Source organism: Oratosquilla oratoria, chromosome 23, assembly GCF_046742065.1.
Source record: "Oratosquilla oratoria isolate Oo_2021 chromosome 23, ASM4674206v1, whole genome shotgun sequence".
NCBI lineage: Eukaryota > Metazoa > Arthropoda > Malacostraca > Stomatopoda > Squillidae > Oratosquilla > Oratosquilla oratoria.
Window position 1 is genome coordinate 2071124 of NC_134799.1, and position 15905 is coordinate 2087028.

The 15905-nt window shown below is 40.9% G+C and overlaps 2 protein-coding genes across 4 annotated transcripts in view; one reads left to right on the plus strand and one right to left on the minus strand.

The window, feature by feature from the left end:
• The window catches only part of LOC143037858 (histone deacetylase 8-like), a 135607-nt gene extending 131416 nt beyond the window's left edge, over window positions 1–4191 (plus strand). For both annotated transcript variants that reach the window (XM_076206442.1, XM_076206441.1), the window contains exon 10: window positions 2181–4191. In XM_076206442.1, coding sequence (XP_076062557.1) covers window positions 2181–2242 — 62 coding nt within the window. In that variant the 3' untranslated portion in view covers window positions 2243–4191. The remainder of the gene's footprint in view (window positions 1–2180) is intronic.
• Sec63 (translocation protein Sec63) overlaps window positions 2781–15905 on the minus strand; it is a 30575-nt gene continuing 17450 nt past the window's right edge. Inside the window, exons 11-14 of one of the 2 annotated variants that reach the window (XM_076206438.1) lie at window positions 15455–15608; window positions 13055–13176; window positions 10895–11086; window positions 2781–9035 (exon numbers count right to left, since the gene is read on the minus strand). In XM_076206438.1, coding sequence (XP_076062553.1) covers window positions 8748–9035; window positions 10895–11086; window positions 13055–13176; window positions 15455–15608 — 756 coding nt within the window. In that variant the 3' untranslated portion in view covers window positions 2781–8747. Of the gene's footprint in view, window positions 9036–10894; window positions 11087–13054; window positions 13177–15439; window positions 15609–15905 lie in introns of both variants that reach the window. The other variant, XM_076206437.1, reaches the window with a different exon arrangement.

The window sequence follows — 15905 nt, forward strand, 5'->3', positions numbered from 1 at the left end:
ATAGGAGGATCTCCATAGTGAGATGGCAGAGGTCCTGGGAGACTGTGCCCCCCTGCTTGTTCAGGTAGGCTACTACCGAGGAATTGTCCGACATGATGCCCACAACTTTCCCCGAGATTTGACCCGAGAAGTGACGGAGAGCCAGCAGTACCGCTTTCAATTCTAGCCAGTTGATATGGGCTGTCCGCTCGACCGTGGACCAGGAACCGCTGACGTGATCGTCGTTGAGGTGGGCCCCCCAGCCCTCCTTGGAGGCATCGGAGAAGAGGAGGACTTCGGGGGGAGATGGGCCGAGGGGCATCCCCACGAGCAGGTTGCACGGGTCCTTCCACCAGAGAAGAGAATGCTTGACCTCTCTGGTAAGGGTGATGTGTTGACGGGTGTTTCCCCTTAGCGGGGACCACTGGGACTTGAGGAGCCACTGTAGGGGTCGCATTCTTAGTCTGCTCCTGGGTATTAACCTCTCGACGGAGGCCATGTGGCCCAGGAGGACTTGGCACTGTTTGGCCGTGAGGAACCCGGTCGATAGTGCCTGCACGACGAGGGAAGAGAGATTCTGGATTCGCTTCTCTACTGGGAATGCCTGCATGAGGGAAGAGTCCAGAACCATACCCAGGTATGTGACTCTCTGTCTTGGAATGAAATCTGACTTCGTCTGGTTGACCGTGGAGCCCAATTTGCGGATGAAAGCTAGGACCGTCCCCAGGTGGTCGCGGCATAGCTGGGCGGAGTGTGCCAGGATCAGCCAATCGTCCAGGTAACGGAGTAGGCGAATCCCTCTGGAGTGGGACCACGCTGAGACGAGTTTGAACACTCTGGTGAAGACTTGGGGTGCTGTGGAGAGGCCGAAGCATAGGCAGGTGAATTGAAAAGTGGTGCCCTTGTGGACGAAGCGGAGGAATTTTCGGGATGAGGGATGGACAGGTATTTGGAAATAGGCGTCCTGGAGGTCCAGGGACACCATGAAGTCCCCTTCCCTGATAGACGCCCTCACGGCCTCTGGGGTGTCCATCCGGAACTTCGTCAGGGAAAGGAACTTGTTGAGAGGAGACAGATTGATGACAGGTCTCCAACCCCCTGTAGCCTTTGGTACTAGGAATAGCCTCGAGTAGAACCCTGGGTCCGGAGTTGAGACTTCCTCGAGTGCTCCTTTCTGGAGCAGAGTGGAGATTTCCTCCACTAGGGCCCGCCCACGATCCGAGTCCGGATGGTAGTTGCTGACTTGGATGGGATAGGGGGAGAGGCTGAGGATGGTGTGAAAAGGAAGACAATAGCCTGCATTGATAACCTGGATGGTCCAGTCCTCCGCCCCGGCAGCCTCCCATTCTCTCCAGTAGAGAGAGAGGCAACCTCCTATCCTGTGCGGGAGGGCAGGCGAGTTCCTAGAATTTCCTGCGTTGGGGTCCAGAGCCTCTATGATGTTTGCGCCCCTGTTCTCTATTGGGGAAGGGGCGGGGCTTTCCTGTCTGGGCTTTGGACTTCGAATGGGGAGGGGGCCCGTCTTCCCGCTTAGGGAGACGAAAAGGCTGCCTTTGCGTCTGAAAGGACCGAGGGGTCGATGGGGGGGTGGTCCTTGGCCTTGAGCTAGAGACGGCTGTTCTCTCGATGGCTCTGTTGTGTAGCAACTGGTTGGTGCTAGTGATTGCCGAGTCCACCACATCCGGGGGAATCAGCGTGTGGGTGAGCAGGGGGGCCCTCCTCAAAGGAGCATAAATCTCCCTGAGGAGGGGGTCACTGGGGTCCCCGAGGATGGTGTCTCTCCTGCGGGACTCGAAGTTGGCCCAGGACGTTGAGAGACAGGAAGCCTGATGCTTCAGGGCTCTGCTCGCGCTTGCCAAAAAAGCCTGGAGGTCGCATTCTTCCTGGGGTTGTAGTTCGGGTAAGAACTCCCTCACAAGATGTGAACACTATTGTGGTCAGTGTGAGATTGAGGGAGAGCAGAATTGGTGCAAAAATACATGTGGGTAGTGCAGGGCAAGTCGTCCTGCAAACAACCAAACACCTTATTGGGTCATGTTTGTGGCCTTACCCAAGAATAAATCTCTTAAACCCACAAATGTTAAAGGTTGACTAAATTTGCATTTTCAAGTTAATGCATGTGTTACCCATTGGTACTATTCATTGTCATAGAAAAATGCTTTATTGGAACATTGTGTAACATGTGCTGTATTCATTTTCAGGTCAAATAAAGCAAGTTTCAGTTGTCTCTCCAGAAGTAGATGTTTACGAATTTATCTGCTAACCCTCATTTTAATATATTTTGGCAAAATAATAACTTGGCACAAATTTCTCTGGAAACCTATAGCCTCCACTGAAACTGGCGAGCCCTACATAGAAATGTTGGATGGCATGTAGGGTCTATTTCCATGTCACTAGCTAGTTCTTCAATGAAACAAGAGCACTGGTGGCATAATAGGAAGTATGCCATTCTTTCATTTAGTTAGTTGTGGGCTAAATCCAGCAGCGATTGTTATCTGCCCCAACAGTCCAAGCACAAAGGGCAAAGATGATCTGCAGCTACGCCCCTCCTGAAATACTCTCCTGACCTTCCTTCTATGGGTATGGGTTTTTATGGAGAGAGAATTCAGACACTTATACAGCAGTATATATTCATCCATTACAATGGACAGCTAATACCAATTTTATTCAGCTTTGAGGGAACTCTGCGGAAGAATGAGTAACTTTTTAGTTAGTTTAACCTTTACATTTTAAATAAGTTGTTTTGTTGTCATTTTAGGGTCCATTTATATTTAAGAAAATTTGTAAATAAAGAATAGAAGCTTTCTTGTCATTTTTATTCTTACATAAACAAAATAGGTCATGTGTCTCATAATTCCTTAATAGCATTACTGAAAAATCTATCAAACCAATGATGAATAACAGGCATTTTGTGCACAACACTTAACACAGTTGAGCTTAAACCTAAACAAGTTGAAGACTTTTCAAGAACCCCAACCTTAAGAGCTGAAACTAAATCTAATAATTTCTGATAAAACTGAAATAAAGATACACCTGTATAGTTCATGGATTTTCATAAACAAATTTTTCCTTTGGGCTATACTTTGATGGTGTAACAAAGAAAAACACGTGCATGCACGCAACACAGCTATGAAAGCGGTGATGCTCCAGAATAAACCAGTTTTAAAATGCCCTCAAGAGAAATAATTCACCTAGTGAGTATACAGATGAGAGCAACTGAATTTAGGGGTTACTCAGAGCTTTGTATGGTGGTTCCAGGCTGTGTACAGAAATTGAGAGGATAAAAAAAAAAAAAAAAAAAAGTTTCTCATTTCCAACAAATTTGTTGGTTGCTGAAGGCTGTTATTGGAAACTAAGTATGTACTTGGAAAACACATTCTGTTTAGCTGCAGGGGTTGCTTGTAAACCACAAGAGGTTTACAGAGAAAATTTTCTTATTTTCATTCTTTTGGCATCTAATAAGTGTTGGCTGTTGACCACTTCAGGTATTGTCTCAGTTTATTTTGTGCACTCCTAGTTGCTTTTAACATTGTTTACAAGGTTTTAGTGTGAATAACAACTACAAGGAACAGGAAGGACGGAAAAACAATGCGACTCTTGGTGCCACTGAAATCCAGAACAAAAGTGCATTACAGAGGAGATGATTGCCTGCAGTCTTGTTGGAGGCTACAGGCAATTTCATAGGTTTTTGGCTATTTTGAGGAATTTGTTGGGAAGCTCAGGAGGAGGCTAAAGCTGGGTCTACTTGGTGGGATTCTTTCTCAAGATTTATCTCAGGATTTAAATGTTCACTTTATGTAAAATTATTGACCAATGAAATCTTGTCTCTTAGGATTGATTCATGATTTACAAAACCTGATGAATCATGTTACCAGCCTACGAGAGCTGAAATTAGCTGAAATTAGCTGAAAATAGGACACACTATGATGGATAAGATAAGGTTAACTGAGGATCACAAAGGGTCAACTGAAGGAAGTGAACTTCAAAGAAATTGTGGAAGACCACAAAAAGTTTGGTTAAGACAAAACGAACATCATAACTGCCGGCTGGAGGGAAGACAATAATATTTCACAAAAGGTAAAGGTATACTGGGAACACGAGATATAAAATACCAGGGAAATTACTTCAAGATTACAGGAAACTACGTGAAGGCAACTGATCAGACCAACAATGCATCCAAAAACATGGTTCAAGTTGCAAGTCATAGAAAAAGGTAAGTGATAAGACTTGGAAGTTACCAGGAAAATATGAAGTTTAAAAATAACTGGATCAGGAAAGGTGCAACTGACATGGTAACATGGAAAATAAGCAGATGAAAAATGAAACAAGGCTATAATTTTCTTCTTCTTTTCTAAAGAGTTCTCAATTGTAGCTTGAATAATTGGTTTTGAGAGAAGTTAAGTGACCTAAATCAAAGTAGATGGTTTATTATCAGCCAGGTTGGAAAATGATTATTTGATAGTATACGAGCCTGATACTTTGTGCTTACTACAAAACTTCTAAAAAAGTAGATTAACAGTTGGGGACAGATAGAAACACCATTTGGTCAAGAGACAGAAGATACAATGGGTGGTGGTGATGTGAGAAAAAGGTGAAGAAGTGAATCTGAATGAAGGGAGAGCAAGCAACCCATCTGAAAATTAGTATGAAATGGCCTGGTGGAAGACATCTCGTTTTGGTACGTCTCCCCAAAGCTTGGAATGAAGTTGAATACCAAAAAAAGTTTGTCAAGCACAAATTAATATAAATTCTAAAAATTGTGCTCGACATTTTTTGGTATTAAACTTCATTGGTGACTGATTGGAATGAACAGGAGTAGGTGCATGCCCTGACAGGCTACCATCCTTATAAAGGGGAAGTCCTTGTTTTATGTGTTTACATAATTGTAGTATACTAGAAAGAAGCAATGCTCATTGGGTCCCATCTCCTAATCTTTATTTATTTATTTTTTTAATCATACCTAGCCTCAAATTCATGTACAGTTCCAACTTAATTTATGTCCTTGATTTCCAATTATATTTAGATTTGAACTTGGGCTATATCACTTCCTAAGCTATTCCAAGTATTTATGCACATATATGGAAAGCCGTTTTTCTTCACATCCTTTGTGTGTGTATACATATATGCAGAAAACCACAAGGGAAAATAAAAAAGCTGTGAAGAGTGCTTTTGTCTTTTCAGACATCTTCAGGGTACATTAAGAAAAGAAACATGAGTATATATACAAAGGCAAAGAGGTGAGGAGAAGGAACTAGGGGAGATTTGTTAAGAAGTCTCCTCATGGCCTCCAGATTCCATTCCATGAGCTGCGGAACGGAATCTATAAGCCTTGGAGAGATTTCCTGACAAACCTTCCCTAGTTCCTTCTCTTCACCTCCCTGCCTTCGTACATATACTCGTATTTCTTTTCTGAATGTACCCTGAAGGTGTCCGAATTGATGAATGCACCTAGTCAACAGTTTATCATTTTCCCTTGTGATTTTCTGCATACTCAGAATCAATTGTGATTTCTCATGCACATATATATCAAAGTAACAGTAGTCTTTGCAGACTTTAATTACAAGGTCAGTTGGAAGGGGTGGGAGGCATGTATTAAGGCAAATTCCTAGTAATACCCTATTATAGCAGTGGAGAACAAATGGCCCAATGGGTAAAAGAGACAACTTGAGTAAAAGGGGATGACACTCCCACAACATTAGCTTTGCTACTTACCAAAGTGCCTGGCATTATTGATTCTTTGAAATAATCTTGCCCTGTAGGAAAAATTTACCACATAACTTAATTTCAGTTGGTAGATGGGGGAAATAAGATCCAACGAATGCACCATACATGCATCACAGACTCAAATTTGGGAAAGCCGACTTCTTTGGCTTAAAGAAATTCACTGAAAAAAGCAAATAGAGAGAAATTCATATATACCACAGGAACAAAGAGTACATGGGAAAGCTTTAAGTTTACGACTTGGGGGCGCAGAAATAATCCATCACCCACGAGGAGCTAAGATGAGAGGGAAGGAAGGGTGGTGGGCGGAAGTGAGAACATGTCTCTTGATGTAGGTTGAGGAAATTGGAAAATAAACCAACAGAATACACAATCATATCGGAGATTTAAGAGGTAAGCTCCTTCAATGGATACAAGATTTTCTGAAATACTGGTCCATGAGAGTAGTGAAAAATGAAGTCTGGATGGAAAATTATGACCAGCGGAATCCCTTAGTTATTACTGGTGCCTGTAATTCTACGTAAATGACATGATGGATGGCACGACTATAATAATTTTTGCATATGATGCAAAGATCATGATAAGAATAAATGCATGGAACTAACTGGAGAAACTGAACATTAATACAAAAAAATGCAAAGTATTGGGAATGGGTGAAAGCTCAAAAGGCCCATCAATGAATTAATGGGTAAAAAAAATAAGTTACGAAAGTGCTGTCCATCTTGCAGGACCACCACAAGGAGTCACGTGTCACCGGTCCCTGGATTCTGCAAGAGTGTAGACAACTTGTAGAGAAAAAAAAAATTTACATCAACATATTCATAATCTCAAGAAGATGGAAAGTCCCATCACTGGAAATCTGCTGCGATACTACCATTCAAAGAAGGAAATGTACTGGCGTCTTCCACCTGCATGATAGCCAAAACCTACGAAAATTTATAATAAATAGACGAGTTACTTGGGGATGGGAATTTTGGACAATAAACTTTAATTCTGAAAAGGAGTCTTGTTTAAGCAACCTACCGAGTCTTTATTCACGAGTGGTTGACGTAAATGCTTTATGAGGGAGGAATGGGTGGATTATACTGTATATACTTGGCTTTGGTAAAGGCTTTTGATGAAGATATAATTCAGACAAACAACATAGATGAATCTAAGGCAGTTTGACAATAGACAGCTCCATCTTTGTATACTACAACTAGGTAAATATGCACGCACACACTTTAATGATTATGAAATGCAAAACTCTCATTTTCATTACACATGAATTACTACACGAGCATGTTCCTGTTCAGAGAAGCTCAAGAAACTTAATTATTAAGTCTGAAAAAGTTAGATATGTTCATGGTTTACTATAGGCCTGTTCTTTGCAGCTGTAAGAACTGTATAAAGATTCTGTAATGATAATCATACTATCTGTGAAGATGCACTTCAATACTTGATATACCATTCACCCACCCGACAAGTTAAAGAAACCAGGCATGCTATTCCACAACACAAAGATATGGAAGATTCAACCCATACCTAAGTCTCCCTCCCCTTTCTTTAATTTGTAAGACACAAGATACTTTCTTCAACCACGATACTCCAAAACGGCATCAAATCTATTTCCCTCCCATGTTTTACTTTCTATTCAACGTTTCTCAAACAGGACCAGTACCGCATAAGTGGGTCTGAAAAAGTAACCTTACTTCTCATGTCTTCTTGGAGGAGGAGGGAGAGGCAGAAGGGGCTAAGAAGAATAAATAAGAGTTAACGGGGAGGGGGTCTAAAATGTACAGCCTACTTTTCAAAGTATACGGTCATAATTTCAACTGTACAATCCATCCAACAAAGTACAGCCCAGGGGGTAATAAAATATATATAAAACAGCAATATACAAATCATTCCAACAGGATGGTTTCCAGAAACCATGGTGATTGTATGAAAATATATACCTGACAATGACAACCCTATCTGTATACACATTTGCATATAGGATCTAAAGACCGAAGACAGGAAACGGAGTAAAGGAAAATATAAAATGATAAAAACACTGAAATGTTGTATCTGATAGTGACATGATCAACAATTAAAATCCTGCTGTGCTAGTCTTCATAATGCGTGAAAAAACAGGCCTACCATACCCAATTCTCAAAATTGCCTTCAAGATGAACAGAATACTTTCTTATAACAAACATTCTCATACAAAAATAGTGATGTTCCAAAGATTAGTTCAAATAACAATATGACAAATTTCTTTTAATATACTAAGGATCACCCTTCATAAACAACTTTTGTTTAGGCTGAGAACCAAGGAAACAGTATTAGGAATATGATAAATATTACTTGTTTAATAACACATGGAGACATATAATGGTGACATAAAAACAATGGAATGCCCCAAGACTGCAGTAGAAGTCCAGCAATAGAGCAGCAGCATTGACAGCAGCAATTCATAACCGAACTTTCTAATATACAGATCAAGACAATAGTAGTAGTAATAGTAATAGTACTGTATATAATCATAGTATTAATATAAATATAAAAGAATATTCTTCGACTAATTACAATAATTGTATTTATAAAATAACCATTATAAAAATACAATTAGTGAATATATGGAATAATTCTAGCAAGAAAAATGAAAAAAAGAAGAGAGGGAAATAACTGGTATATTTAATGCAAAATATACAAAATATAATAAACTCGTTTCCACTACTAAAGTTTAAAGGAGACCCTTATTATAACACTATCTCATTGAGCATAAAAAACTAAATTCCTTTGCCATTTCCCCATTTCCTGTTTGCAACATGAATCTGGGCTCCACCATACAAAGCACATGTTTCAAATCGTAGCGAGGACACGATTCGTGTACTCACTCACTCGCTCCTCCACTCCAAGTGTCATCACTCTACTTTTGAAACATGAACGGACCATATTCGTGTTCTCCAATACGACTTCCTCCAATACACTATTGATAATCTTACTACCACCTCATGTATGTAAAAGAAGTCAAGCTCCAGCTTTATTCATGAATGTTCGCAATTTACCCTGCCCTTCCTTCTTCACTCTTCATCACTCTCGTCTGTTAACTCTTCATCGGTAGTAAATTCAGAATCATCGTCCTCTTGCTTATCATCGTCATCTTCCTCCTCCTCTTCTTCACATTCTTCCCATTGTGGATGTTCTGTAGGTATTTCCCTTGCTTCTTTAACATCAAGCTTAATGTCTTGGAAGTGGTCAAAGCCCATATAAGAGTCTGAACGGATGCAAACAGCGTATGTATAGTTGCCAGGTTTGTGAGGAGCTGTAAACTTCAACTGGACTTCTTCTTGATCTACTAAATTAGTTACCTGAAAAAGAAAGACGAGAAAAAATTGCAAAAAACTAAATTTAACGGAATAAGCTACTTTCACTCAACAAACCTGTCCTGCTTTAAACCTTACAGGTTAAAAGAGGAAACAATAGAAGGAAACTAATTATTGTCTATAAACAATTCATAAGAACCATTCTTGACTATGCTTCTAAAACATGGTTCTAAACAATCAGCAAAACAAATACTTTACAAATTAGACAAGAATATTGAGAGTAATATCAGGATGTATCAAAACCTTTCCAACAGAACACCTGCACACTATATATATACACATACATATACCAATGGCTTTTTCCCCCTTACAAGGGAGGTAACCAAAAAACAGAAGGCATAAAATACACTCCCATCCATTCCATCCCCACATACTCCACTCCCATTTACCCCCTTCCCTTCCCCTTATCTATATACCAAGGGCTTTTTCCTCCTTATAAAATGGGGTAGCCAAGTCAAAAAGTCTATACCTACTCCCACCCATTCCACTCCCATCCACCACCCCTTCCTCCCTCTCATCTTAGCTCCTCATGGATGATGGGTCATCCCTGTATCCCGCCCACTGCCCTGCAATGTAGCAAGACACAGTACATCCACAGCAAGACCACTCAATTAATCAGTAACATCATCTCTCCATCCCATCATGCAGAAAAAGCGAAGGGGAGAAATCCCTTTGGGCTGCATCAAAATACAATTCACACACAAGCACTCCTTACCCCCCCCCGGCATCCCCTGGCACCTCCCTTCCTTGCATCACAGTATCATCTATACACAGCTTGCACACAAGAAACCAAAAATTTCCCCTAAAGATTATATAATACACAGTTCTATGCAAGAGCTCTCAACCCCACTAACCCACCTTATAATATCACTCACACACAAAAACTACCACCCATACCACACACAAACATGTTCCCACCAAGACCACTAAACAAGCTCATCGAGATGGACCAAACTTGATACTTCATCAAAACCCTCCAGACATCACAGAGAAAAATACCTCTTAACATAAGAAGAACCACTCAGGAACACTTGTATTCAAGATACCATCCAGCTCAGAGACCATACCAACACCAAATAGGTTCCCACCAAGACCACTAAACAAGCTCATCGAGATGGACCAAACTTGATACTTCATCAAAACCCTCCAGACATCACAGAGAAAAATACCTCTTAACATAAGAAGAACCACACAGGAACACTTGTATTCAAGATACCATCCAGCTCAGAGACCATACCAACACCAAATAGGGCTGGCCACAGAATCAAACTGCCCTAAATACATCCACCACACGAAGGACACTGGTGTATTCCTTAGAATACTTCATCGTAAACTAACATAGGGTCTTCCTTTCTCCCTCCTCCTCTTCTCCATACAGTGCTGTGGGTACAATCTTTTCTTCATACAATATCTTATGACACTTTTCATTCACTCCTGCTTCCTATACTCTATAATTCAATTCCACCTCCACTCCTCCATTCTCTGTTACATGTGATCCCAAATACTTGAAGCTCTATTTCCTCTGGCCTCTTGGCCTTTAAGTACATATGTGTTGGAGAAAGTATACACAAGACATTACATGTTTGGAGTGGTATGCGTAAACTGTGCACATTAAAGGGGGCCAAGGTAAAACGTAAATATAAAAATCAGCGAAGCTGAACCAAGGGCATGGTTCATTAAATTCCACGCTACAAAGCCCTCTGTGAGGGGCACCGTCCTAGCCTCCCGATAGGGGTGTGTGTGCGACATTAAACCATATCATCATCATCATCATTAAGTTGGCAGCATACATAAATAACATTTCTAGTCTGCTGTACTTTTCATTCGTTATACAATTGACTTACCTGGTAGGGTGCTGTGATGACCATATGTTTCTTGCGATCAGACACGTACACCCACCAAAATTCTTGTTTATCCTCAGTGAAGTATGGACAATGCACAGAATGCGAGATTTTGGACTTCCCCTCAAGAGCTTTTTCCCTTTTAGTTAGACCTTTCTGGAACTTCTCCCATTCTGCATCATCATCATCGTCATGCTGGAATAAAGCAATTAAGAAATTTCACTTAAAATCTAATTTTCTTACAGCTCATATACAATGGAACCTTGGCTCTTCAACATCATACAAGTCAAACAAATCAGTTCTCGATAAAAAAATACAAGAATTATCCGCTCCAGTAATACATACATACATATACCAAGGCTTTTTCCCCCCTTACAAGGGAGGTAGCCAAAAAGGGAAAGGCATAAAATCATTCCCACCCATTTCATCCCTGAATACACTCCACACCCCTCCCACCCTCCCTCTATCTGAGCACCTCCTGGATGACGGGTCATCCCTGCACCTTGCCCACTGCCCTGGGTCAGAAGCAGTGTCGCAAGACACAGCACATCCACAGCAAGGCCGCTTCATTAAATCGGCGACCCCCCCCCCCCTTGCTCCAGTAATAAATCAAAATATTGATTCTGGACCAATCCAAACTGTGCCAGGGGAATCCAAACACATGGGAAGCTGTGTGACATAGGAGCCAAGCATCAGTTACGCTTCCACCTTTGTTGTTCATGTATGTGGTCGTCCTGCTCTATTTATAATTTTTTGTATCTTAGTGGAGTACTAGCCCCTAATCATGGCTACCACTACTGGCAGAGAAAAAAGGAAAATAGTGAGGAAAACAATAGGGTTTAAGAAAGAATTAATCAAGGACAATGAGGGTGTTTGAGTATCTGATCTGACTAAGCAGCATACATACATATATGAACAGCTTTTTCCCCCTTACAATGGAGGTAGAAAGAAAAAAAAAATCCACTCCCACCCATTCCATCCCCACATATTCCACTCCCATTCCCCCTTCCCTACCTCTCATCTTGACTCCTCCTGGATGACAGGTCATCCCTTTATCTTCCCCACTGCCTTGGGTCAAAAGCAATGTAGCAAGACAGCACATCCACACTTCATTTAATCAGCAACCCACTCTGTCCCCTCATGCAGAAAAAGAGGAGAGAAATCCCTTCAGGCTGCATCAAAATTATCATCCACACATACTCCTTCACCCCCACCCCCCACCCTTCCATGCATCACAGCATCATCCATACACAACCATTCTCCATTCACCCGTCTTTTGTCTTCTCCCTTCCTTCCTCAACAGACATTTCCCTTTTTCCCAATCTCATCCTTGATCACCTATGTTCACACCTTCCACATCTCTTTTACTAATCTTTCTTCACTCATTTTTTTCCACGTGTCCAAACCATCCCAATAATCTTTCATCAACCCTATCTCCCAACTCCCTTTCCACCCCCACTCTCCTCCCCACTCCCTCATTTCTCACTCTATCCAGCCTAGTAACCCCTAACCATGCTTCTCAGGCATTTCATCTCAAACACATTTAAACTCTTCTTCTCTAATATTTCATGTTTCTGTCCCATACAATACACAGTCTGCACAATCACTCCTTCATACAATCTCCTCTTAGCATCCATTTGCAAATGTCTATTTCTCATTACATTTTTTAATCCCCCCAAGGCATTTATTTGCTTCTCTCAATCTACATTCTACCTCCACTCCTTCCTTTCCTACCATATTACCGAAGTATCTAAAGCTATCCACTCCCTCCGGTCTCTCTCCCTTAATACTCGTTTCCAATTTGCTGCCACTTTCTCCCCTTGTACATCTTATCACCTTGCTTTTACCCACATTTATCTTCAACTTCCTTCTTTTGCACACCTTCCCAATGAACAACAAATAAAAATAAAAATTCAGAATTTTTACCTGCCTCCCATTAGACCAAAATTCCATCTAATTTGACTGCTAACACAAATTAGAAAACATAACAGGTGACATACATCCATTGTCAGGCTGTCACTCCTAGGTATGACTTCAGCTTTGGCAGCACAGACAAGACTATAACATACCCAGGGGTGGATAACAGCTGGAGCCTGGGAAGTTACTCAGATCCTTCCATTAATCCAGTGTTGTATATTGACATTAGGCTATACAAAAACTTACCTTGTCTTCTTTATGGGATTCTGTATCTGCTTCTTCCGCTTGGGATTCATCAGAATGGGAAGCTGAATCCTCTTCATCACTTTCTCCATCCTCTCTTATCTCCTCTATTCGGTCTGGTTGGGCTGTATTTGAAAAGAACTTGTTTATCACTATGTCAACATTACAATACTTAATGTTTTACAAAGACCAATTACGGTTCAACTAAACATGGACTGTCTCCGGGAGGACGAGAGTGAGGAAAGAAAAGACGAGCACTGTTGGTAAATGATAAGGGTGTGTTAAAGTAGAGCGAAAAGCCATAGAAGACGTACGCAGACACGAGATTAGGATAGGATAATGGCATTAGCCACTGCAAGATGGAAGTGCATGGGAGGGTGTTCACTGAGAGGATTAGAAGGGGAACACAAGGAGTAACCTGGGAAGAGATGTGTGGGTTTAGGAAAGTTAATGGGTGGATAGATCAAGTAAGGCACATGCAAGAATTTCTAACAAACTTGAGGATCTTGAGCTTGTGTGGATTTAGGATAAGGCATACAAGGTTGAGAGAGTTTGTTGCAGAAGTATGGGAAGTCTGTTGAGAGGGTCAAAAGTTTTTACACTACTAGAACTTGTGTGATGGTATTGTGTTCAATAGTAGGGACAGATATCTGTGATGTATTCATCCATCTGTCTCTGGTAACTTATAAATGCTGGATGGTGGCCATGTGGATTCAGAGGGATGGATATCAAGGTGTCTAGTATGTTGTAGTGTGTTGTCTTTCAGTCTGTTAATGGAGGTATATGTGATATGATCATGGATATGCTTCTGGAGGTGGATATCTGGTGGTTGTGTAGAAAGAGAAGAGTATTTGTGTGTGATATATGTATCTGGGTGATGTTTTGATGTTTCTCGACATATATAGGTGTTCTGCCATGTGGTGTAGTGGGTAGGCTGTGTTTGTGGAGGCTGTGGCAAGTGTTTGTGTACCTGACATGTCAAGGTGATCCTCGACTTTGAGGATGTTTGTTTCATGGTGTAGATGATCTGTAGGTGTTGTATTTGTACAGTTTGTAATTAATTACCTGTAGGGCTTTAATCTGTATAGTCTCTATGGTGTTGTGGTCTCTCTTAGTGAGGTTAGAGGCCCAATGCAGAACTCATAATCTATCAGTGAGTGTACATATTGTTTGTATACTGCAGTGGTAGTTTCTATGTTCTGTCCAAACATTGTACTGACACGTAATTTAAATGTGTTGAGTCTAGGTGTGCATTTTATTTTTATGTTTGTGATGTGCTGTTTAAATGACATGGATATATATGTTACTCCAAGAATCGTTGCATGTGCGTGTGTATTTACCCAATTGTAATATACAGGAAAGAGCAATGCTTGTTGGATCCCATCTCCTATTATCTATCTTTTTATTATACCTAGTCTCAAATTAATGCACAGTTCCAACCTAATCTATATTCTTGATATCCAATTATCATATTTACATTTGAACTCAAACATTATTTGAGCTTGGGCTATATCACTTCCTAAGCTATTCCAAGTATTTATGCATTTATACAGAAAACTGCATTTTTTTTCACATCCTTTAGACATGGTCTTTCTTAATTTGCTCCCATGCCCTCTTCAAGCCCTCCTATCCTTAATCAGGAGATCTCAGTGTGTGTGTGTGTGTACTGCTGCCATTGTTGTTGTTAAGGAGGAATGGTATGTATTTGAAGTTAGTGTGAAGAGTGTCTGGATTTGGTTGGGTCTGTGTAAGGAGTGGTAGGAGTACGAGGGAAGAAATTGTCAATCGACTTTCCTCGAGTGAAAAGGTGGGGAAAATAAGAATTGAAGGTAATAGATAGATGATTATATAGAGAGAAGAGAGAGAAGCGAGAGAAGATAAAGAGGAGAAGAGGGAGAAAAGACGAGAGAGAAGAGAAAGAAAAGAGAGAGGAAGAGAGAAGAGAAGAAAAGAGAGGAGAAGAGAGAAAAAGAATAGAGGGGGGGGGGATGCCTGATCCAGAAAACAAATTGCTCCTCTAGATGGAGGTGAAGAGTTTTGAAGGAAGAAAGAGAGGCAGCCAAGCAGTCATTCCCTCTCTTTAACACCCACTTTGTTGGGCAACCTCTCTCAGGTTCTTGTCATTAGTCCCAGGAGCACACCAAGGAACCCAACGAAGAACATACTACATAAAAGTAACTAAGACAACGGAAACGACAGACATTAATGGAAATAATGGAAAATAATTTGTTAGTACAAGGAAATTATTAAACCAATCTTTATCATTCATAAAACCATAATACCCAGCATGAAGGTATAGTTATGCCATGCAGAAATCAATAAAAAAAAAAAAAAATAATTATAAAGTTAATTTGCAAAATAGAAAAGAAAAGAAAGGGGGAAACAGACCACTTCTACTCTTACTCTTCTCTTTCTTTTCTTCTTCTTTCTTCTCCTCCTCCTGCTCCTCTCTTTTGCTATTGTTCTGCTGCTGCTTCTTTTTCTGTGGTTGCTGTTTACCCTTTGATCTGCTACTCTTCTTGGGCTGTGGCTTTTTCCAGCCAGACTTCTTTGTAGGCTACAAGAAAAAAAGGGATCATTCTTACTGCTTAAAATTTAGAACATGAACTGTGGTCGAACAAATAATTAAATACATACATACATATACATATACCAAGGCTTTTTCCCCCTTACAAGGGAGGTAGCCAAAAATGAAATGGCATAAAATCATTCCCACCCATTCCATCCCTGAATACACTCCACACCCCTCCACCCTCCCTCTTATCTTAGCACCTCCTGGAAGAATTATTAAATACTTCCTTCTAATATTACTACTCTCCATCAGTTTCAATCATAATAGACCTGGGGCAAGGGA